The sequence below is a fragment of the Cherax quadricarinatus genome, chromosome 50 (assembly GCF_038502225.1).
Source record: "Cherax quadricarinatus isolate ZL_2023a chromosome 50, ASM3850222v1, whole genome shotgun sequence".
Taxonomy (NCBI): domain Eukaryota; kingdom Metazoa; phylum Arthropoda; class Malacostraca; order Decapoda; family Parastacidae; genus Cherax; species Cherax quadricarinatus.
The window spans coordinates 18,649,541-18,672,397 of NC_091341.1; the positions used below are offsets into that span (position 1 = coordinate 18,649,541).

The 22,857-nt window shown below is 37.5% G+C and overlaps 1 protein-coding gene across 4 annotated transcripts in view; it reads left to right on the forward strand.

The window, feature by feature from the left end:
• The window catches only part of LOC128695366 (phospholipase D2), a 117,074-nt gene that overhangs the window by 76,153 nt on the left and 18,064 nt on the right, over positions 1–22,857 (forward strand). For 3 of the 4 annotated variants that reach the window (XM_070095450.1, XM_053785889.2, XM_070095449.1), the window contains 11 exons: positions 3,742–3,814; positions 4,179–4,316; positions 8,096–8,234; positions 8,868–9,004; positions 9,261–9,986; positions 11,609–11,680; positions 11,977–12,158; positions 15,598–15,725; positions 18,946–19,047; positions 21,340–21,548; positions 21,956–22,081. In XM_070095450.1, the coding sequence (XP_069951551.1) occupies positions 3,742–3,814; positions 4,179–4,316; positions 8,096–8,234; positions 8,868–9,004; positions 9,261–9,986; positions 11,609–11,680; positions 11,977–12,158; positions 15,598–15,725; positions 18,946–19,047; positions 21,340–21,548; positions 21,956–22,081 (2,032 nt within the window). The remainder of the gene's footprint in view (positions 1–3,741; positions 3,815–4,178; positions 4,317–8,095; positions 8,235–8,867; positions 9,005–9,260; positions 9,987–11,608; positions 11,681–11,976; positions 12,159–15,597; positions 15,726–18,945; positions 19,048–21,339; positions 21,549–21,955; positions 22,082–22,857) is intronic. The other variant, XM_070095451.1, reaches the window with a different exon arrangement.

Genomic DNA, 22,857 nt, shown 5'->3' on the forward strand with positions numbered 1-22,857 from the left:
GAGGGGTTTGGGATATTGGCAGTTTGGAGGGATATGTTGTGTATCTTTATATGTGTATGCTTCTAAACTGTTGTATTCTGAGCACCTCTGCAAAAACAGTGATAATGTGCGAGTGTGGTGAAAGTGTTGAATGATGATGAAAGTATTTTCTTTTTGGGGATTTTCTTTCTTTTCTGGGTCACCCTGCCTTGGTGGGAGACGGCCGACTTGTTGAAAAAAAAAAAATGGAGAAAGACCCTAGAATATACCAAGAAACCTTTTTTCAGTGTATTCTGTGATGGCCCTTTAAATTCAAAATTAAGAATTTGTGGCGAGGCTGCAAAGTCATTTCTTCACTACCTCATTTAATTACAGTACTTTTATACTTTTTATTAACCCCTTCAGGGTCCAAGGCCAAAATCTGAAGTGGTGCTCCAGTGTCCAAGAAATTTTGAAAAAAAAAAAATTATTTTTTCTTACAGAATTAAAGAGCATATTTTTGTGAAGGTAATAAAACAAAAAAAAAATTTCTGATCAGTACTTACCGAGATACAGTGCCAAGAAGTTTGTCCAAAATGATGTGGTGGCAGCAACATCGACGAATTCCACATACGCGCATTACATTATTTAGCGGTTTTTATAGTTTTTTCTTTTCTTTTCCAATTTTTTTCTATTCCTACTAACATTTGGGGCCTGAGAGACCAATACTGTATATAATGTATATATATAAACTCACTGTATTGAACACTGTATTGTTTACCACTGTTGTTTACAATAAACATGCACAAATCTTGTATAATACTAATGTTCTATCATATATTTACATATTTACAATCACTGGACATGGTTTTAGAACTGCTGGAGCTTGTGGAACTCCTTGAAACAAGGCACCATGCACAGAGGCACCTTACATTCCTCACACATAAACCGAGTGTCTTTGCGTCTTTGTTGCCGTCGTTTTGTTTGTGCACAGACAACACATCTCTTCTGAGCAAATTTCTTCTGAGTTGAAGGAAGCTGTATTATGAAATGATCACCTTCCCTCCTCAAACGCTTGGGTATATCCTGAGTAATTCGAGGACCTTGTTGTATAGCAGGTGTTCTTACCTGGTACTTCATTATGAGTTGTCTGACAACAGACAAACAAAATTCACCATATGGTGGTCTGTTTCCAGTCTTTATTTGGTACATATTGAGCATTGAAATGTCCATGAGATGGAAGAAAAGTTTCATGTACCATTTGTAACTCTTACGAACACAGTCAACAAAACCAATCTGCATGTCACATTTGTCAACCAAGCGCATGTTTTGTGTATAATCAATCACTGTCACTGGTTTTCAAATACGTTCATTAGTCACTCGATCAACTTTGCCACTGTCTTGCATTTCATTACGGTGAATGGATGTCAACAATGTGACATCTCGTTTGTCATGCCACCGTAATGCCATGATGTCATTGGCAGTAAACACCTGCACGTCATCACCACGAGCACCTGCGTTGAGCCTGGGCATATGTTTACAATTAGAACACACTGTGCCACACATATCTGTCTTGTTCACTCACATGAAATCACTGAGTAATGGGCTTGTGTACTAGTTATCGGTATATAATGTATGCCCCTTACCAAGATAAGGTGCCATCATGTTTCTCACTACGTCACCTGAGATACCCAATAACATCTTGGTATCTTTCAATGTTTTACTTCCCGTGTATACAACAATATCCAACACCAGGCCACTGTCACAGTCACAGAGTACAAACAGTTTTATACCAAAGCGTTTCTTCTTGCTCGGTATATACTGCTTGAATGACAGTCTACCTTTGAACAAAATCAAAGACTCGTCAATTACAAGATTCTTGAATGGATAAAAGTATATGCTGAACTTTTGTTTGAGATACATGAAAACATTTCTAATCTTGTATAACCTGTCACTTCTGTCAGGCCTGGTTTTGTCAGAGAAGTGCAACATACGTAAGAGTAAGATAAACCTGTTCACTGGTATGATTTCACTGAAGACCGGGGTAGAAATTAGCCGATCTGTGGACCAGTATGCTTTTATATTATGCTTATAGACATGAGGCATAAGCATTATTGTTGCAAAAAGCAAATACATTTCTGCAACAGTCATCTCTTTCCACCTGTGTAGTCTTGACTGTGGTGATATGATCGTATTTGCCATGGTGTACTCAAAATACTTATTACTTTCCCTGACAATAGTTTCCATCAATGGCTGGTCAAAGAATAATTCAAAGAATTCCAGTTCATTTGCCGGAATTCCAAGGGGACAAGTAGGTAGAATTCCACTTTGAGAGTCATCAAAGTGGTGAGGCTTGGGAACAAAATTGGGATTTTGCTGCCAATCCCACATACGGTTTGCTGGTGGGTACTGGACATCATAGGCTGGTTGTGCGGGTGGTTGTGGTTGTGGTGGGCTGGTGGCTGACGCTCCGCTTTGTCCTTGAACTGACGAGTCAGCAGCGTGGGTCCCACCCTGGGCTGGTGAGTCACGCATGGCGGTGCCACTACCATCACCACTAACACCATCCACTGATGCCTGTGGTCTATCCATGCCAAGTGTAGCCACATCATCCTCACTCTCACTACCTAAAACTGGTGTAGGGCCACGGGATGTACTCCGGGATGCACTCCGTCCCCTGAGCACAGCATAGGGTACACTACCCGAGCGCATGCGGCAGCGAACATACCGACGCTTCACTGGTGAATATGATTCCTCACTATCACTACTCGAATGATTGTCGAGCGCAATAAAATCACAATCCACGTCACTATCATCATCATTACTGAAGTCAGAGGCCTGGCCACGCGAAAATATTGGTTTTCTCTTGTGTTGAGGCACAACTGACCGTGAGTCACGAGTGCCCACATCAGAGGTAGAAGGTTGAGGATCGTCAGGGTTTTCTGCACTATTATCGATATCCTGGTCATTCTTTTCGGTCTCTAACTGATCAAAGCCGTAGAATTTGTCTTCATTTCCACTTCCATCAGTGTCAGAACTATCAGATAGGAAGAGGAGAGTCCCAATTTTCCGGGGAGTGAGAGCTGACTTGCGACGAGGCATGGTGAACTAGGGTAACTGAGCCGGCGTTCCCACAATGCTATGCGGGCGCCTAGATTTTTTGTTTATGGCGCACACCCACCACGCAGACCCGTTCTCTCACATGTAGGCCTATAAGCGCTTTCGTGCTAAATTTGACGGCGCTAGAATTTTGGCGTAGATCTACGGTTTGGACACTCAACTTGAAGCCGTAGATCTACGGGACGGACCCTGAAAGGGTTAAATCAACATTAATATAAATATGCCTAGGGTAAGTAAATGACTGCTAAAGGCACAGGAATGAGTACATAGTGAAAGTATTGGTTACTAGCCATTGTGTAATGCTGTTTAGCTATTTTCTGAATTTACTCCATGCTAAATGCTCATCAAAATATACTTCAATTTTTCAACTGTTATCATGAAAAAGTGTAGTAAATAGCTCACATGTCAGTTGACAATCCACTGTACCTTTGATGGGTTGTGAGAGTTTTCCTTTTCCTGCTGCCATAGTCCTTTCATTTCTAGACATGCTCACTAAGTCACAGCTGATCAGCTTTTGAGGATGACAGAATGTTTTCATATTTTAGAATAATTTTTTAACTGTAAATTCTTCAAAGGAGAGAGAATTTCATCCTTCTCATACGTATTTGCAATTGTTCTCCAGCCATTGATCTTTAAACATTAACAAAATAATTTTTATTACAGCCAAAGATTTTACAAGCCAAGATTTACGATATGGATCCTTTGCACCAGTTCGCCGTGGATCATATGCACGCTGGTAATGGATGGATCTACCTAGTTTCTAGGAAGTCACATTCTGTAAATACTTCTTGTATAGCAAGATCTGTAGTATGGATGAGGGTTACTAAAATGCATTTTGTGTAAATCATTGAATTAATATGCACTAACTGGATTTAACAAACATGTGTAATACTGTACTGTATTAATTATCTGCCTGGTACGTTTTTTAAAGAAATTAAAAGCATTATGTTAAATTTGTGTTGAATAAACTTAGTTTTTCTTATTTATTTTCACTGTTGATATTTGATTTATGTATTACAAGGCAGGATATATGTAAATGTAAATTTTGTCATTATGATTTTGTGAGTCACTAGTACAGATTTTGTTAATTTTTGTCTTAGGTATGTGGACGGTGCACGATATATGTGGGATGTGGCAGATATGCTTGAGGCAGCAAGAGAAGAAATTTTTATTACAGACTGGTGGATGAGTCCACAGATTTACCTGAAGAGACCTGATTTAACCGGACGCCGATGGAGGTTAGAAGAATTGGGATACTGGCTGTACCACTTGTTAGCTTTGTATTTTAATGTTTCACTACAGTTTGCAGTATTTTTTTTAAACCTATTTTGGATTTATTACTCCTGCTCTTTGCTGAAGAGAAGTTGTGAAGGTTAGTGGAGGAATTTGGGAGAGTATGTAAAAGAAGGAAATAAAAGTGAACATAGAAAAGAGCAAGGTGATTAGAATACAAAAATGCTTGGCAATGAAAGATTAGATATAAACCATACCACAGGTGGGGAGAGAACCCGCCAGTGGTGGCTCGTGTATAGGCACTGCGAAACTGCAGCACCCCCTATTTTCACTATATTATCGATAACATTCAATATATATAGTCTTTTTTCTTTAATTCTTTCTTTATACTTGTACATTATATAATCCTTAAGCTTAATGTCAGTAGCCATCCCCTAGAATACATGAAAAAATTACAAAAATCCTTGTATGGAAATGTATGCTTCACAGTTCCAGTGACTTGGTGTTTGGCTGTTGTGCGCATGCTCACATGTCTAAGATAAGACGCTGCATGCTAGGTAGAGAGAGCACTGTTGCTGACGCAGTGCTGACCCTGTTGTGCAAGCGCAAGGTAGTGTTTCTTTTTTAATCAGTGACGTGTGTTGTGCTTAAAAACCATGTACCATATTCTTGAATGTGATGGAGTGTAGTATTAGATGATTATCATGCTTCCATCTATTTTATATGCTTGTTTTGTTTTACACAATATTAAAACAATGGCTAAAAATTTTCTGAACCAGCATCTCCACAAATTTTAGCTACGAGCCGCCACTGGAGCCTGGGGTTAGAGAGTCATAAAACTCCAGACCAACACCTTAGCCACTGGGCCAGCTGGCTACAATAAGATTCATCCAGCTAGGTATATTTATACACCATAGGAAGGTTAGCATGGGCACCACTGTGTGCATTCGTGTCATGATTTCGTAGGTCAAAGATTAGATATCATTGTGAAGGGAAGGGGTGTGGAAGTGAATGTATTCTGATATATGAGAGTAGACGTGTTGGCATACGAGTCTACAACATGAGTTTAACCATAGACTAGATGATGGAAAAAGGTAGATAATGTGTTGAGTCATCTGTGGAAAGGAAAGTTTATCTATGGAGACAAAAAAGGAAATGTATGGCATAGAATTTAAACATTGCAGAAAGAAGGACACTGGAGGCCATCGAGATGTCATATTTGAGAGCAATGCGTGGTGTGAATATTATGCAGTATTATGTATAATTCAGAGGACCTAGGAGGTATTATTAACATCATAGAATAGATGGAGCAAAATAGGATAAGAGGATATGTAAATCTACTATGCATTCTTGTGGTGTTTCAAAAAATATTATTTTCGCCTTTGTTTCCCAGCTAAAATTTACCCTGGATTATGATTCATAAATTTACTCTTCCAAATACTTGCAAATGCCATCACATGAGCATCTAGTGCCAACTTTGCTGCCTTGTATTTTGAAAGATGGGCTATAAGATCACAAGAAATACTATAAATTGTAATTTATATAAATTGCAGTTAATCTGTTTTATTGCTAGCGCTCAAAATATTTTGAAAAAAAAAAAACAGAAAAAAATTTAAAACAAAGAGGGCAATTTTCTGTGTGTAATAAGACAAAAAAAAAAATTAGGCCAGTACTTACTGACATACAAGACAATGAAGTTGGCACTAGATGCTCATGTGATGGCAACGTTAAGTCCTGCTGCTTGCGTTAATGTTGTAATACACCTTTATTCTCGTTTTTTTAATATACATAATTTTTATGTAGTTCTTGTGATTTTATAACCAGTCTTTGTTCTGACACTAATATTAGGTATGGAAATAGTAATCAAGCAGTGAGAAACACACTTGACAGGTTAACATGTTCACCTTTCTTGGTTGCATTCTATTGTCTAGAAATATTTACAAATTATTTATAGGTCCCAGCAATTTTTTAAAAGTGCTGAGTATATGACTCCTTGAAGAATGGTGTCAGACAAGAATGTCATTGTACACTGTCGACAGTGTAGTCACTCAGTATTGCTAATAGTGCACTGCTCCCAGCGAACCTTGGCATATGTTACTTTATTTGTTCTTACTGTTCCACACACATAAATGTGGCCATCTCTGTCTGTCCATATAAGTGCAGTATTTATATACAGTGGACCCACTGTTATCGGCTGTTCCAGATATCGGCCATTTTGGATTTCGGCTGCTTTTTTGGCCGAAATTCTATCCCGAATTTCAGCTGTCAACATGGAAATCGGTCGTATTGGACACGTCCATCCCACCACTCAGCTGTGTTTGTGAGTCAGTTTGGCTGTCTCGGAGAGTTAGGAAGACTCTGTGCATTCGTCCAAACATTTCGTTATGATCCATTGTTTTTCTGGGTGTTTATTGAGTGCAACTGGGAAATAAGCCACCATGGGCCCAAAGAAAGTTCCTAGTAAAGTTCCTTTGGTATTGAAACAGACCTTTCTGGACTGTGTTTTTGTGCAAAAGGGGTGCAGTGACTCAAGCTGGTCCTAGTGGCAGTAAAAGAAAAAGATGGGAAGTAACCCCAGAGAGGGCTTTGATACCTGAAGTCCTTATGGAGGGGGATTCCCCTTCCCAACAATATTCAGTCCTCCCTGTCTTCCATAAACCAACAAGAGTCTTCAATAAAGATATGTAATAGTGATTTAAATGTTCATTCATTTATTTTATTTAGTTCTCATTGTTTTGTGTATATAAAACTATAGTTAATCTTTAAAAAATGCATTTTTTGGTTAATATTTTTGGGTGTCTATAACGGAGTAATTGTCTTTACATTAATTCTTATGGGAAATATTATTTCAGTTTTCAGCCTTTTCCAATTTAAGCCGACCTTCTGGAATGGGTTATGGCCAATAACTGAGGGTCCACTGTATACTGTTTTTTTTTTTTTTTTTTTTTTTTTTGTGATTTGTGTTTTCTAAGGCTATGTACAAGGATTACTTATAACATTACAATTGTTTCAGAGTGTAACACTCCTCAAAACATGGATATAAGTCATATTGATTGACTTTACTGGGTTCTATATATAGTATATGTACTATATTCTTGATAATTGTTATTTTCCTGTATAATTTTTTACTATCTTGGTCTTCTAAGGCCATGTATAATAAATATTTATAATTTTACAATTATTTCAGAGTGTATTATTCATCAGAACATGGGAATTATTCACATTGTTTGACTTATTTGGGTTATCCTGGGTTATATGCCTAGTGTGCTTTGTGACTGAATTCCACTGTTAGTATCATGAAATTTTAACGAATTTGGACTGAATAAGTCATCTTTGTCATCTCTGAGCCATTTGCACACACTGTTTGCAGGTAGGGAAACTGGTGGTGGAGCAACAGCTCCTGGTTCCTTTGTTTACTTTTGCTAGTGAGGCGTACTAGTATGTTGGACATACAGTCATTCCAAAAGTAGTTAACCATGATACACTGTGTGCACCTGCTGGCCTTAAGATTTTTTTCAGGCCTGGTCACAGACCAGGCCGCAGGGGCGTTGACCCCCGAAACCCCCTTCAGGTATGATTAGGTGGAAGAAGACCCAGAGAGTTGCCCTAAGGTAAAAAATATTGGCAGGTGGCAGATTTGTGAATATGAAATATGGTGCATATTAGTACATTGGACACAGTACCAGCACCTGTGTACTAATACATCAGACACAGTTAAAGGGTTAAAGAAATGTGATAAATACTGGCTACATACAAATATAAGTTGATTATTTAATACTTTCAGATTGGCAGAAATACTAAAACGGAAAGCTGAAAGTGGTGTTCGCATATTCATTCTGCTGTACAAGGAGGTAGAACTGGCTCTGGGAATCAGTTCACTTCTTACAAAGCATACTATTAACCAGCTTCATCCCAATATTAAGGTACTTATATGTGTTTTTTCAAGCATAATTGCTTAAGGGGGTCATGCTATAAATTAATAATCTATTTAATTAGGAGGAGAAATTACTCTATTGGATATGCTTAGGAAGGTGTTGTTATATTCTGGTCTTGTGTTGTGCATGTTCTCTGACTTGCTGAAGTAAGACTGGAATAACCCTAATACTAGATATATATATTTGTTAAGTAGGAAACCAACAATAGCTTCATAATCTTTCCCAAGCATCTTGGTTATTTCTTCATTCCTTCAGGCATCAAGAGAACTTAGAGCAAAACTGTAAACATTTGTTGAGAAACTACACTTTAAATTCATCATTAGCATAATGAGTTATGTACTACTCATTTCAGACTTTGTTTCCTGTTGAAAATAGAGGCTTTATCACAAGCTGGCACTGTATTATGAAAAAAACAAGGAATAGATAAATTTGTAAAATTTAATTTTGGTTCCTGCACCATAAGTAGAAGACAATATACACCTTGATGTCTTAATCATTAACTAAATTGCTGTCATTGTTCATGAGCCACATTAATTTATACTTTTAAAGATTCCCTTGTATCTTAAATATTTGAAATTAAATAAAAATAATAACATATTTAAATATCTGTTTAATATACAGGTACTTCGACACCCGGATCACTTGGGAGGAGTGCTGTACTGGGCCCACCATGAGAAACTCGTCATTATCGATCAAATGTACGCATTTATCAGCGGAATTGACTTGGCCTTTGGACGATGGGATGATTATAGACACAAGTAAGAATCTGATAATTATCATTGTTGAATGATAATTATGAAGATACTATAATCGTATGAAACTGCAAGACAAGAATTGAGTGAATTTTTTTTTTTTTTTTTTGTCACCTGCTTTAGTAGTTGACTGCCAGTGGGATAAAAATAAACCAAATCATTTTGATAATTGAAGTTTATGGTCTCCAACTTTCATTTGCAATGATTTATAGTAAAGCCATTGTATATGGCTAATGTATTTGTAATTATTTTTGTTTTGAAGGCTTCTTGACATTGGCCATGCTGGAGTACAAGGCTCTCCTTCCCATCAAAAAATCCTAGGGGGAGCTCTGCAGCATTTGGTACGAGGGACCAACGAGGTGCTTGTGAACACTGTCACCCGGTCAGCATCCAATAGCAGAAGAACATCTCTTGATGCTTCCTATTGTGGGGATACAACACAAAGTACCATTGCCAGTTCACTCTTCATAAATTTGGATGAGTCACTAAAGAGGTCAACTGAAAACCCAGAGAGTCATGATGAAAATCCTCCACTTATTTGTGGTATTGGTGTGGATACTGTAGATCATAGTGGTGCTGATGAGAATACTGTAAATCGTGGTGGTGTGGGTGTGGATACTGCAGATCGTAGTGGTGCTTGTGCAGATACCAGTGCTCATGATGATGGAGCAAAGAAAGAGAGAGCAGCTGATGAAACAATTATTAATGGAAAAAGTGTCCAAGTGTCTGAAGTTGTTGAAACTATCCCCTTAGAACCATATGCAAAAAGATCAAATACCAAGTCCAAATTTTTTAAACATGACTCAAAATATTTAAAAGAGCCATCCAATCTTAGCGACATGAGCAGTGAGGATGAGCACCGTGAAGGGAGGATGGGGAAGAGTTTTAGGGAAGTAAAAAAAATTGGAATGGAACTTGTTGAAGAGGTGAAAGAGAAAGGCCGGGAAGTGCGAGCATGGACTGCTCATAAGCTGCCACATTTGCATCGGTAAGTAAAATACCATCTCTCTTCTTTATGCATCATATTTTGCCTTCTTTAACACAGTTTTTAAACTAGCTAGAATTTATACCAAATATGAAACTTACAATCTCATTAGCTAAAGTTATCAACAAAATACATTTCCAAGACATAATTAAAATAATAAGTTACTACAGTAACAATAGGTACTGCAATAGAAAGTGAGTAATAAGTGAAAGTGACACAGTTGGACTTGTTTAATATATCTGCTACTTTCAGGAAGAGGAAAGTCCAAACTTTTTTTCTGTTTTTGCCTTATCGACCATCTCACACCAAGTTAGGGTGATGTCAAAAAAGGAAACACATTCACCATCATTCATTCGGCTGCTGCCTTGCCAGAAGTCTGCTAGATTACTGATTGCACAAACTCTTATCTTTGTATCATTGTCTCTAATTGAGCAAATTGTTGGTTCTCTAGCACCAAAAGTGCTGGCAATTTCCATAACATGTGTACCACTAGTAAGCATATGTATCACCTCTGTTTTTTCAAAACAGGTAATGTTCCACACCTGTGCTACTTCTTGGTACCTTCAGCATCACTAATATTCCTCTTGGGGGCCTAGTTTGATTTATAAAACAAGATAGGGTGACAAAAAGATTGAAAGTGTAATGATAAACATAGAGAGTAGGGTATGGGATACATCAAGAAGGCAACAGGGAGTGTGGGTGCCTGTTAACAGCAAGGAATGAAACTAGACCTTCTAAAACAATGGACTCATTCTAGTAGCAGAGGGGACATGTGCTTATTTTTCCTAAACTTTACAGTAAAATCACATAGTCACTTATCCCTGAAATGTGAAATCTGTACAAAATTTCAATCATGATGTACTTAACGAAATGTGAGATTCTGCTATATTCTCTAAATACACATCTCTGATGTCATGCATTTAACAGGGTTAAACAATTTATTCAGAGCTAACCTGCAAATCGGAGAAGAAACGAGACGTCATTTTATTTCGTCCTAGGCCATTATCAGATTTTAAGCCATAATGGTCCGTGGTGGACCAAAATGTCATCTAGTTTCATCTCCAAATTTGTGAGTTAGTTGTGTATTGTTGCAGTCATGGTATTGTAACAGTTATTGTTCGGGGATTAAAAAATTTATATTTAATGTTCAGGTGTTGATTATACTTTTAAAGCCTTTGTGCAATATATTATCAGTACTGTACATACTTTCAATTAACCAAAAAACAATAATAGATAATCGATGTAGGTTTTAGTGTTCTAATTAAGGTATTTTTTTAATATTTTGCATGTTGCTAATCTTACAGTATAATGTGGTAACTCTTGATACATTAAACTGTTTCTAGAACACTCTTAAGTATATTATGCAAAGCTTTATTTTTGTGTAGTAAACATATTAATATTAATCCATTGTAAGTGTCACTAATCATAGTATAGGAGTTAAAAATGTTAAACTTGAGAAGTAATGCATGCAAAAAATAATTTCTAAAACCACCTGAAACTAGTTTTAGAAAACTAAATCAGTTTTTCAGTATAGTTTTTTGCTGCATGTTTTTGTACTAAACATGAGTGTGTACTAAGTGTTGTATTAATGATATGAAATATTTCTGCATACTCCCAAATTACAGGAGAAACAGTTCGGACTCTGACATTTCAGACAGTTCTTCTGACAGAGAAACTGTGCAGAACTCGAGAAATAGGTTTGTTATAATGTTGTATAAGTTATCCTTGATTTTATATGTCCTTCATTTATGTATTTTTCTGTTTTAAGAAATCAGTTTTGCTTAATTTTGTGAAAATACATCCTAATAAAGTCAGTATGCATAGGTTATTGAAAGGTTTATTAATGCTAAATATCTAATGCATCTTTTATATTCAAATATGAATTGACAGTATAAATAATACTTCAGTGAAGAAGATACACTGTTGCAAGTTTAATCCTTTTACTTCATTGTTATTGCTGTGGTAAAGTTAAGTGTTATGTTTATGCATCTAGGTTCTACAGACGTCATAAACGTAAGTTGGGCAACAGAGAACAAATGGGTAGCTGTTCATCACTTGCCCAGGCTCACAGCATGGTTACCATGGAAGATACAACCTCCACTCATCTCTGGGTTGGCAAAGACTATGTTAACTGGATCAGTAAAGATCTGGATAACTTGGATGAGCCCTTCAAGGGTAAGATACTGCTCGCCTGTTTTAGTACTGTTAAGTACTGCCTCGGTGGGAGACTGCCGACTTGTTGAAAAAAAAAAAAAAAAAAAAAGTATATTATTTATATAATTTTATTTGCAGTTCAGAAGGTCATTTGAATGGTGTGGTATATGTACTTCTGACATGACAGTTGTTGGATAAGTGATGGTGCTTTTATTTCCTTCTTTGGGTCACTGTAACTTGGCAGGAGACTGCTGGTATGGTAAAGATAAAAAAAAAAGAGAGCAGATGGCATTGATATATCAATGTAAACATTATATTTACCACTTGGTTTGAGTTTAATCTCTTGTTATGATCATGTTTAGTTCCCAGATAAATAAGAAATCAAAATAAATTTGCTGTATCAAAGGACTGTTGGAGAATAGATTTTTTATAGATTTTGAAGGATCACTTGTCACTTAAGGATTTTTCTCCTGTTGTATTTTAAAATTTATTCCTGATTTTGTTTAGCAAATACATCTTGCTAACCCCTATTAACCCTGACAGAACAAACCACTCTGTGATTGTGTCTCCCCCTTTCCTTTGATCAAATGTGAATACTCCTTATCACCCATGGAAATTTCTGTTACAATTTGATGCTTTCTGTAATATAACTTAAAGCTTATGATTTATAATGATTTCTGGATATTGTTGATGGAATTTGAATTGCTTTGATTGCATGGTGATGATTCTGTAATATGATAGCACTTGAATTTCTGCAGCTTTTTATGTTCAAACTACTGAAATAGAGTAGACACCAAGAACATCTGTAGAGGGAGGAGAGGTATGAACGAGATTAGTGCGAAGAGTGTTAGTCTGGCGGAAGGTAAGCTTGATGTCTAAGGGATGGAGAGAATTGTTGAGATTAGAAAGACCGGAAATGTAGGGAAGGCAGAGGATAGAAGAGTTCCCGCACTAATCTCGTTCATACCTCTCCTCCCTCTACAGATGTTCCTGGTGTCTACTCTATTTCTTGCTCCTCCTGTCCTCTTCAATACTTCGGAGAAACTGGTCGATCTCTTTCTGACAGACTTAGGGAGCACAAAAATAGTGTTAGGCTTGCCGACACTAACAATGCTCTTTTCTGTCACGTCAGAGATCATAGCCATCCTATTGACTGGTCTTCTGCTAAAACTGTCTTCCCCACTTCCAACTCGAACAGTCGCCGTCTAGTTGAATCCTCTCTAATACACAACTTTCCTTGTATGAACCTTAGCCCTGGCTTCATCTCTGTAGATGCCTTCCTCTCCCACTACATTGTAAAATGCTCCAAACTTCAGAACACCAGTGACTTAACCTGACTCCTCATTTTTTCTTTTCTTTTTTGTCTCCCTCTTTCCCTTTCCTCTTTCCTTTTCTCCTCTGGGTTGTCTTTCTCTCTTCTGTCTCATGTTTCTGTTCCTTCTTCATTTATTTCACCACTTCCCCTTTCACGCACCTCTGTGCGCTTGCTCTCCCTGAGTGGGCACCTAGCTCTCTTGCAGTGCTCCCCTTCCTTTGTATTGGACTGGCTCGTCCTCCTTATTTCCCACTTCTACCACTACTTCCTCTTCTACTACTACTACTACAACCACTGATGAAATTAAGACACATGTGCGGTGTCTGGTTGTCTTTGTTGTGGACGTTTCGCCATCCAGTGGCTGGCTGGATGGCGAAACGTCTACGATAGGGATGCCCGGGTGTTGTGCATATGTCTTAATTTCATCTTGTCGGTATTACATACCATTCTTGTACTACTACTACCACCACCTCTTCCTGCCTATATATAGCTGTCCTGCTCCACTTCTGGTTAGTGTGACTTTGTCAATGGTCCAAGTCGGACCGAAACGTCGTCGTAAGCTTCTCTCTTTTATGTGCGGGTCATTTGTGTATATGTTGTGTATCTTTATATGTGTATGCTTCTAAACTGTTGTATTCTGAGCACCTCTGCAAAAACAGTGGTAATGTGTGAGTGTGGTGAAAGTGTTGAATGATGATGAAAGTATTTTCTTTTTGGGATTTTCTTTCTTTTTTGGGTCACCCTGCCTCGGTGGGAGACGGCCGACTTGTTAAAAAAAAAAAAAAACAGGACATCTATATTCAGTACTTGTGAAGCCACAGTTCACATAACTGCTCACTACTTATGAAGTATGGGGGTTCTAGTGGTATAGTATCTGCCTGTTGTTTAATGGATAGAAATCTTCTGTGAGCAGACACTGAGTTATTAGAAGTATTTACCATACTCTATATAGTATACACATATGAAAATTTTTATGCCTTGTCCTATGTACTAGATAAATATAGAGTACATGTACTGTAATAAATTTCCACAGGAAAGTCAGTTACAGTCATTTATTCTTTTAACATGCTGGCCGTCTCCCACTGAGGCAGGGTAACCCGAAAAAAGAAGCATTCACCATTATTCACACTATCACTGTCCTTCCAGAGGCACACAGATATGACAGTTTAGATATCCCTCCAAACTGCAGATATCTTAAACCCTTCATATAGAGTGCAGCAAACTATACTTCCTACTCCCATATGGTACTTAAAAGGAAAGATTACTCTCCCTGACAGTCATACATTCTACCTACAGTTATGGCAAAGAAGCAAGTTCTCCTTGGTTTGTACTTGCCACTGTAATCTGCCAAAACCATTGAGGGCATCTGCATTGAAAATGGATCACATGTATTGAATTTATTTTAAAAAATAAAACTGCCTGTTTCCCTGATACATAAAATACTATATAATAAACATGAGATTGTCATTGCATAGAGGAACTTAATAAGCAGTAATTATACATCTAATAATAAAATTGGGAACAGGTCACATTTGTTGGTACAGGTACAAGACAACCAAAATAAAGACCAAGTCAAAAAAATTTTCATGTACTTTTCTTCTTTCAACGTACCAGCCATATCCCACTGAGGTGGGGTGGCCCAAAAGAAAAAACTGAAGTTTCTCCTTTTAAATTTAGTAATATATACAGGAGAAGGGGTTACTAGCCCCTTGCTCCCGGCATTTTAGTCGCCTCTTACGACACGCATGGCTTACAGAGGAAGAATTCTGTTCCACTTCCCCATGGAGATAAGAGGAAATAAACAAGAACAAGAATTAGAAAGAAAATAGAAGAAAACCCAGAGGGGTGTGTATATATATGCTTGTACATGTATGTGTAGTGTGACCTAAGTGTAAGTAGAAGTAGCAAGACTTACCTGTAATCTTGCATATTTATGAGACAGACAAAAGACACCAGCAATCCTACCATCATGTAAAACGATTACAGGCTTTCGTTTTACACTCACTTGGCAGGACGGTAGTACCTCCCTGGGTGGTTGCTGTCTACCAACCTACTACCTACATTTTCATGTACGTTTCATCTATTTATACTGGACTCTCCATTCATGGGTGTTTATTAGTAACATGAATTAATGTTCATTCACAGATATTGTTAATCGGCATCACACTCCACGTATGCCATGGCACGACATTGGTTTATTTGTTGAAGGGCCAGCTGCTCGTGATGCTGCTCGCCATTTTGTTCAACGCTGGAATACTGTAAAAACTGAAAAGGTATGGTTATAAATACTTTATGTATAAGTAAACCGATACTATATGTACACTAGTTGAATGCATAAAGAAATAAATTATGACATTATTGTAGGCATATTTGAAAAGAATAAATAGAAAAACCCCTCAATATGGTAAACTAAAGGGGGGGGGGAATTGTCTGAGTGCCCATTAAATCAGAATAATGGAAATAAATGGTATAAAATACTGACACAATGGAAATATAAACACATATGGACTACCCATGGGTTCGCCACTCAGTGCCGTCCTGGCGAACCTATATATGGAACGTCTAGAAGCCGAGCGTTTTTCCACCATTATTCCCTTGTCTGTCACCTGGCTCTGTTATGTTGACGACATTCTCATCATAATTCCCAGATGCTTCATTGTTTAAGCTCTCCAGCACAAGCTCAGTCAGGTCGAGCAGCCCTCAATCCAGTTCACACTAGAAGAAGAAGTCGACAACACTCTTCCTTTCCTTGATGATGTTCTCTGCAAAGCTGACCATGAACTTCGTTTTAAAGTCTATAGAAAACCTACCAACCAACACGATCTTCTCCACTTCTACTCTCACCACGACACCAAAACTAAACGTGGTGTAATTATAGACTTCTTCCTGTGGGCACTCAGAATCTGCAGCAGTGAGTTCCTTGAGGAAGAATGCACTATAATTGAACAAATATTTTCCAGACTTCACTATCCTCATCACTTCGTCAGAGATTGCAGACAACGGGCATTAAACATCTTCAACACACCCAGAGAAGACACTGCTGAGAAGAGATATATAGTCCTCCCCACCAACTCCATTGCCAAACACATTTCCAACATCTTTTCCAATACCTCATTCCAAGTATCTACCTCCACATCCACCACCATCAAGGACATTACCAATAATAGACAGGACAAGCTTCAATACTCTGCAGGGGCATACACAATCCCTTGTAATAACTGCAGCAAATTATATGTCAGCGAAACATCCAGAGACCTCCAAACACATATTTCAGAACACGAGTACGCTGACAGATCTGATGATCCAAGGAATGCCTGTGTTCAACACCGAAATTCACACAACCATTTAATCAACTACAGAAACGCAAGACTCATCGCCAGAGAAGACAACACTTAATACTGAAGAATCCTGGAATCGTCACTTATCTGTACATCCAACAACTTCAATCAGAACAACGGCTTCTGTAACATAGCTGAGCCTCTTGCCAAGAAACTTCTTCATCGCTATCCCACATAAGGATCAAGGAACACTGCAGAAGGTCTACCCATGTACTTATCCAATCCTTTTTTAAAAGCTACCCAAGTTTTTAGACTATGCTAGGAAGATTGTCACATGCAGCTTTCTCCACCTGACCCAGCATTCTCATCCTATAAATACTCACGTATGTTTCACCCAGATAAATCTGTTTATGACTTGATAAAGCCCACTGCATGAGTGAAACATCAATAAAGGATCACATTATACTGCATATGTGTTTATATTTCCAAATCAGAATGATGCTTAAAAACTGCAAAAAGTGCACTAAATACTCTACTGTATACCTAATATAGTACTGTGCACACAATTTACAGATACACGTACTACAATAAACATTGAAAATAAAGGAGTTAAAAGTACACCTTAACCAATGGATTTTGTCCATAATTTTAAAAGTCTTCAAACTATGGAGCAGAACTCTTCTTCATGCTGAAGGACTGGCCACCTCAAAAGGACTTCAAGAATAGGCACTGAATTGGCACTTTCTGGAAAGGCATAGAATTAGGGGGCAGAATATGATTGAAGTGTATAAATGGAAGACAGGAATAAATAAAAGGGATGTGCTAAAAATGCCTAACCAAAACAGGACTAGCAGCATGGGTTCAAGTTGAGAAGATTTAGATTTAGAAAGGATATGGGAAAGCACTGATTTGGTAATAAAGTTGTGGATGAGTGGAACAAACTTCAGAGGATCGTCATTGAAGCATAACCCTTGAGTTACCTCAAAAATGGGTTAGACAGGTACATTAGTGAATGTGGGTGGTTGTGAGTTGGACTTGCCTAGCATGGGCCAGTAGGCCTGCTGCAGTGTTCCTCCTTTCTTTCATATGTTGTTATAATGTTGAGGGGTTTACTGTACAACTAATGTGTACATGGAGATAAATATAAAAGTTTGGTCTCGAAAGTGTATTTGTGAGACTTATAGGAATAGGTAAGAGGATGTAAAAAAAAGAATATACGGTAATTGGATGAAGGTGCAGTGGAATGTTGGTAAGTGTGTTTATGGGAGCAGTTATTTAAAATGTTAAGTTAACAGTGTGCAGAGCTTGTGATATTGAATTTGTCTGAGCTTATAGGACAGAATAATACTCTCCATCATTGGTAAAAGGTACAGATGTGTTGCTTGTCAACTGCGAGTACTCAACTTAAGTATATTGAGTCAAAGTTAATTACCACTAGTAGAGGAATTTAGTACTTACTGATCACTATGCTGTTTCATCAAGCGAGGGCTCTACTTCCTTTTATTTACATGTATACTTTATAATAAATACTCTCAGCTCTCGTGGTCCACATTCCTTCTCCTCACAATATTTATAATGTGTCCTATAACTAAATACTTGTTCTTGTCTAGCATGTACTTTTATCCTAATGATTATTACACTTCTGTGTCTCTAACAACTTCTTTACCTATGTTCCCCAAGTCATCAATAGCCTCAGTGTTGTAATGCCAAAGAGATCACAATAACTGATAAATTTTCATTTTTAAATTTCCTTCTTCACCTTAACAATCATTCATAATTTATCACAGTATTCTTTAATGCATTCATTTTTAAGTTGCCTTTGCTCTGTATAATTTGAATGATAACTTTTTTGCTTTAATGCTGCTTCACCAAGAGGTTGGAAAGTGCCTCTCATCATCACAGCTGTAAGTAATGATTATCATACAACCTGTGCCTTTTTGCCATTATGTAACTTTAAGAGTTGCTGAAAGAACATTTATTAAGCACAACATTTGTTAAACACTAACCTTTAATACTTATTTGTCAGCTGATAAAAATGTGAAATACAAAGATGTCTTCTTTATGTGACTTGATAGTGCACATCTGACTAGAAATTCTTTTCAGAATTGTTATTTGTAAACATTTGTAAACTATGAAAAAGACTCTTATATCCTTGACATTTTATTGTTAATGACTTCTGTCATACTGTGTAACTATCAGTAATTAACTTTTTCAGGTAAAGCCTAATTCTAATTACCCATACTTGGTGCCAAGGACTTATGATAAGGAGTACTTTGTGCCTTCTAATCTTGAGCCAAAGCATCTAGTCAAATGTCAGGTAAGGAAACCCTTAAATGGTAGTTTTACTATAGGGGTCATCAAAGGATGGAGGTTTTGAGTGCTAGGGTCTTGACCATCATGGTATTGAGAGCATGTTAGTTTGGAATAGGTGAAGGCAAGTGGTTTTCATGGTGTGACATACTGTTGGAGTGTTAGCAAAATGACATTTACAAGAGGATTTATGAAAAACTAATAGCTGGACTTGAGTCTTGGAAGTGAGAGCTACAGTACCTGCACTCTGAAGGAGAGGTAGCGATGTTGCAGTTTGGAGGATCATTTAAATTGCGATGTTCATGCACTTCTGGCAAGACAAGTATTGAATAAGTGATGGTAAATGTACTTCCTTTTTTTGGGTCACCCTACCTCCATTAACGCCATGACTGTCGCAACCCCCAATCCTGAGGTGTCTCCTGGTGTCACCAAATTTAAAAAAAAAAAATTATTTTTCTTATGAAATGATAGAGATTTTTTTCCCGATTGTAATGACACCAAAAAAACGAAATTTGATGGAAAACTGACGGAATTATGCTCTCGCGAAGTTAGCGACCTTGGCAATATTTACAAATCGGTGATTTCGCCCACTTTGAGGCCTATTTTCAGTTAATTCCATTGTTCCAGTCGACCAAACTCATAGATATTTCTTTAGAACTCCGTTTTTTCTATCGATTGAGCACAAGAAACTGCCCATTTACTAATTTCAACTACCCAATAACGTGGTCAGAAATTTGAAGTTTGGCCAGTTTCACGAAAATTAAAAAATATGACAATTTCAAAATAAGGTACAGAATGAACAATGCAGACATTTCTGGCTCAAAAATAACATTTTCTTCGTTCATCAGTCATGTCTCCAGGCCCCTCTGATATTACTCTTGCTTTCTATTTTGAATTTTTATTCAAACAAAAAATAGAAGATTTACTATTATGCAGACTACTCCAATACTGTAATAATTGTATAAATAACATCAACCCATTCATGACTGCATATTAGAATGGCTAGTTGGACATTTATTGGACAATGATGTCATTTGTTTACTTTTGAACATCGGCAAAAATCAAACATTTCCCCTACTTTGAGTTCCATTTCCAGGTTCTTTTTATAGTAAAATCAATCAAAATCATCTCGTTTTCTATTCTATCAAATCAGACCAAGAAAATGAGAATACAACCATAAATACTATACGAAAATAGACCACAAAGTTGGCATTTTAATTAAAAAAAACGGTTGGAGTTTTTTTTTTCTCTTTATGCACTGCGTGCTCCAGAATTTTTTTTATGTGGTGCACACTGACCACACAGACCCATTCTCTCACATGTGGGCCTACCAGCTTTCTCTTTCTTGATTTGAAGCCGCTAGAATTCATGAGTATATACACGTCAAACATGGTACCTAGTAAGACGTATATGTACAGCCGCGACAGTCAAAGGGTTAAAAAAAAAAATATATGCCTTTTTCTCCTCTGGGTTCCTGGTCATTCTTTATCACAAAAATCCCCATATTTACCACATTTTTTTTTGCTTCAACCATCCCCCACCAGGTAAAGTGACCTCATAAAAGAGCATTCACCATCATTCATTCAACAGCTATCTTGCCATAAGTGAGAAGGCATTACAGTTTAAACAACCCTCCAAACTGCAACCTTCCCATTCCTCCTTAAGAGTGCAGGCACTGCACTTCCCACTTCCAGGGCTCAAATCCAGCTAACCTAAAGTATTGCCTTGGATACTCCAACAGCATTTTAGATCCTTCAAGTTACTTTTTTTCCACTATCTGATCTAGCATGGTCACTCATGCCTGCTGGATGTTCAAACCCTTATCTCTTAAACTTCCTTCACATCCTCCCTCCATCCCTTCCTGGGATGACCCCTACCCGTTCTTTCTTCCACCTCAGTTTTATACATCCTCCTGAAACTTGATTGTCCTGTCCTCTCTAAATGCTCGAACCACCTCAACAAACCTTCCTCTGCCTTCTGAATTGTACCTTTTGTAACCCCCACACCTAATTTCTACCCCACAATGTTTTCTGATTTCACTAAATATGCTAAATAAATTTTTTAAACTGGTATTGAACGCTTGGCAGCTTTTGTCACCTTTTCCACATCATTCAGACAGTTACCGGGTTCAAAAACAGTGATTAATAGATGAATACTGTAGGTGCCTGAATTGATAAGTTATTTGCAACATTTTTATTTCCTTTTGACTTTATTTCTTGTCCTAAATTGTATGTGGTTTACCAGTTTTAAGGGTCACGTTAGTTAAGCGATTTAATATATTTGTAATACAAAAATGCAGGTTGTACGTAGTGTGGGCAATTGGAGTGCAGGGCAGGACGAAGATGAAGCAAGTATTTTCTCTGCTTATGTTGATCTCATTCGTAAAGCCGAGCACTACATCTACATCGAAAACCAGTTCTTCATCACATGCGGGAATATTAATGAGCAGAAAGAGGTTACCAATTACATTGGTCACGAAATTGTGGAACGCATTGTTCAAGCTCATAAGTAAGCTTTACAGTAATGTATTACTATACTGTACTGTTTTTATACATACAGTGGACCCCCGCATAACGATCACCTCCGAATGCGGCCAATTATGTAAGTGTATTTATGTAAGTGCGTTTGTACGTGTATGTTTGGGGGTCTGAAATGGACTAATCTACTTCACAATATTCCTTATGGGAACAAATTCGGTCAGTACTGGCACCTGAACATACTTCTGGAGTGAAAAAATATCGTTAACCGGGGGTCCACTGTACATGTATTGGTATATAGTGTCAGTATACATGCACAAACACCATTCTTAGTGTTAGTCTGAAATGCTAACACTAACATGAAATAAATTTTTATGCTTATGAGAGTGCCATTGCCAGTAGATGTTTTTTTGTTAATAAAAAATAATTTTTTTTTAGAAATGGTGAAGTATTCCGAGTCTTCATTATGCTGCCTCTCCTGCCAGCCTTTGAAGGGATGATTGGCAAGTCAAGCGGAATAGCAATGCAATACATTGTTTACTGGAATTACATGAGCATATCCCGGTAAGATAAACTGACACTTACAGTGTCTGCAAAAATAAACTGGGCCTTCCCTTGGTACCTACATTAATAGTTTGCCATTTTTTTCTTGTCCTGGACCATTTGAAGTTGTTTGGGCATGCTTTCACTTAGAGTTGTGAAGTAATCAGTGAATAACTGGTTGATCCAAGTGTCCTTGATCTACTGTTGCAGGCACAACATAGATGAAATGGGGCAGGATTCCATCCTCTTTTTCATGATACTCCAGGCATTCTTAATAGGATTGAGGTCTGGACTAGAACCGGGCCACTGCACCCACAATCTGTCATAGTTTGAGGTTGCTTTAGTTGGTTGTGGGGATTTGTAGTTCCTTCCCCAAAAATTACAATGAATGCCAACCACTACATCACTATTCTTGAGGATCGCCTGCTGAATATTTTAAAAATTCATGGCTGGACCACCTTTATACATGTTAGCACCCCCTGTCATCAGGCCAAAAAAAGTAGCCAAGTGGCTTGCTGAGAAAAATATTGAAGCTTTACAGTGACCAAGGAACGATTTTTCATGATATAAAATGGAGGTCCATATTATTTTTGTGGGCACTGTGCGTGCTCATCTAGTAATTTAATTTGTTGGATTTAAGAAAAATACTGCTTGAGAAAGGAAGTCTCATACTGTAGTATAGAATTGTTGTTTTAAGGTATGAATCATATTTTTATTTGTCTAAACTGACAGTTATCACAATCTTTTAGTATTTATTTACTGAAACTGCTTGCCACTTAATAAGGATTTAATGAGTG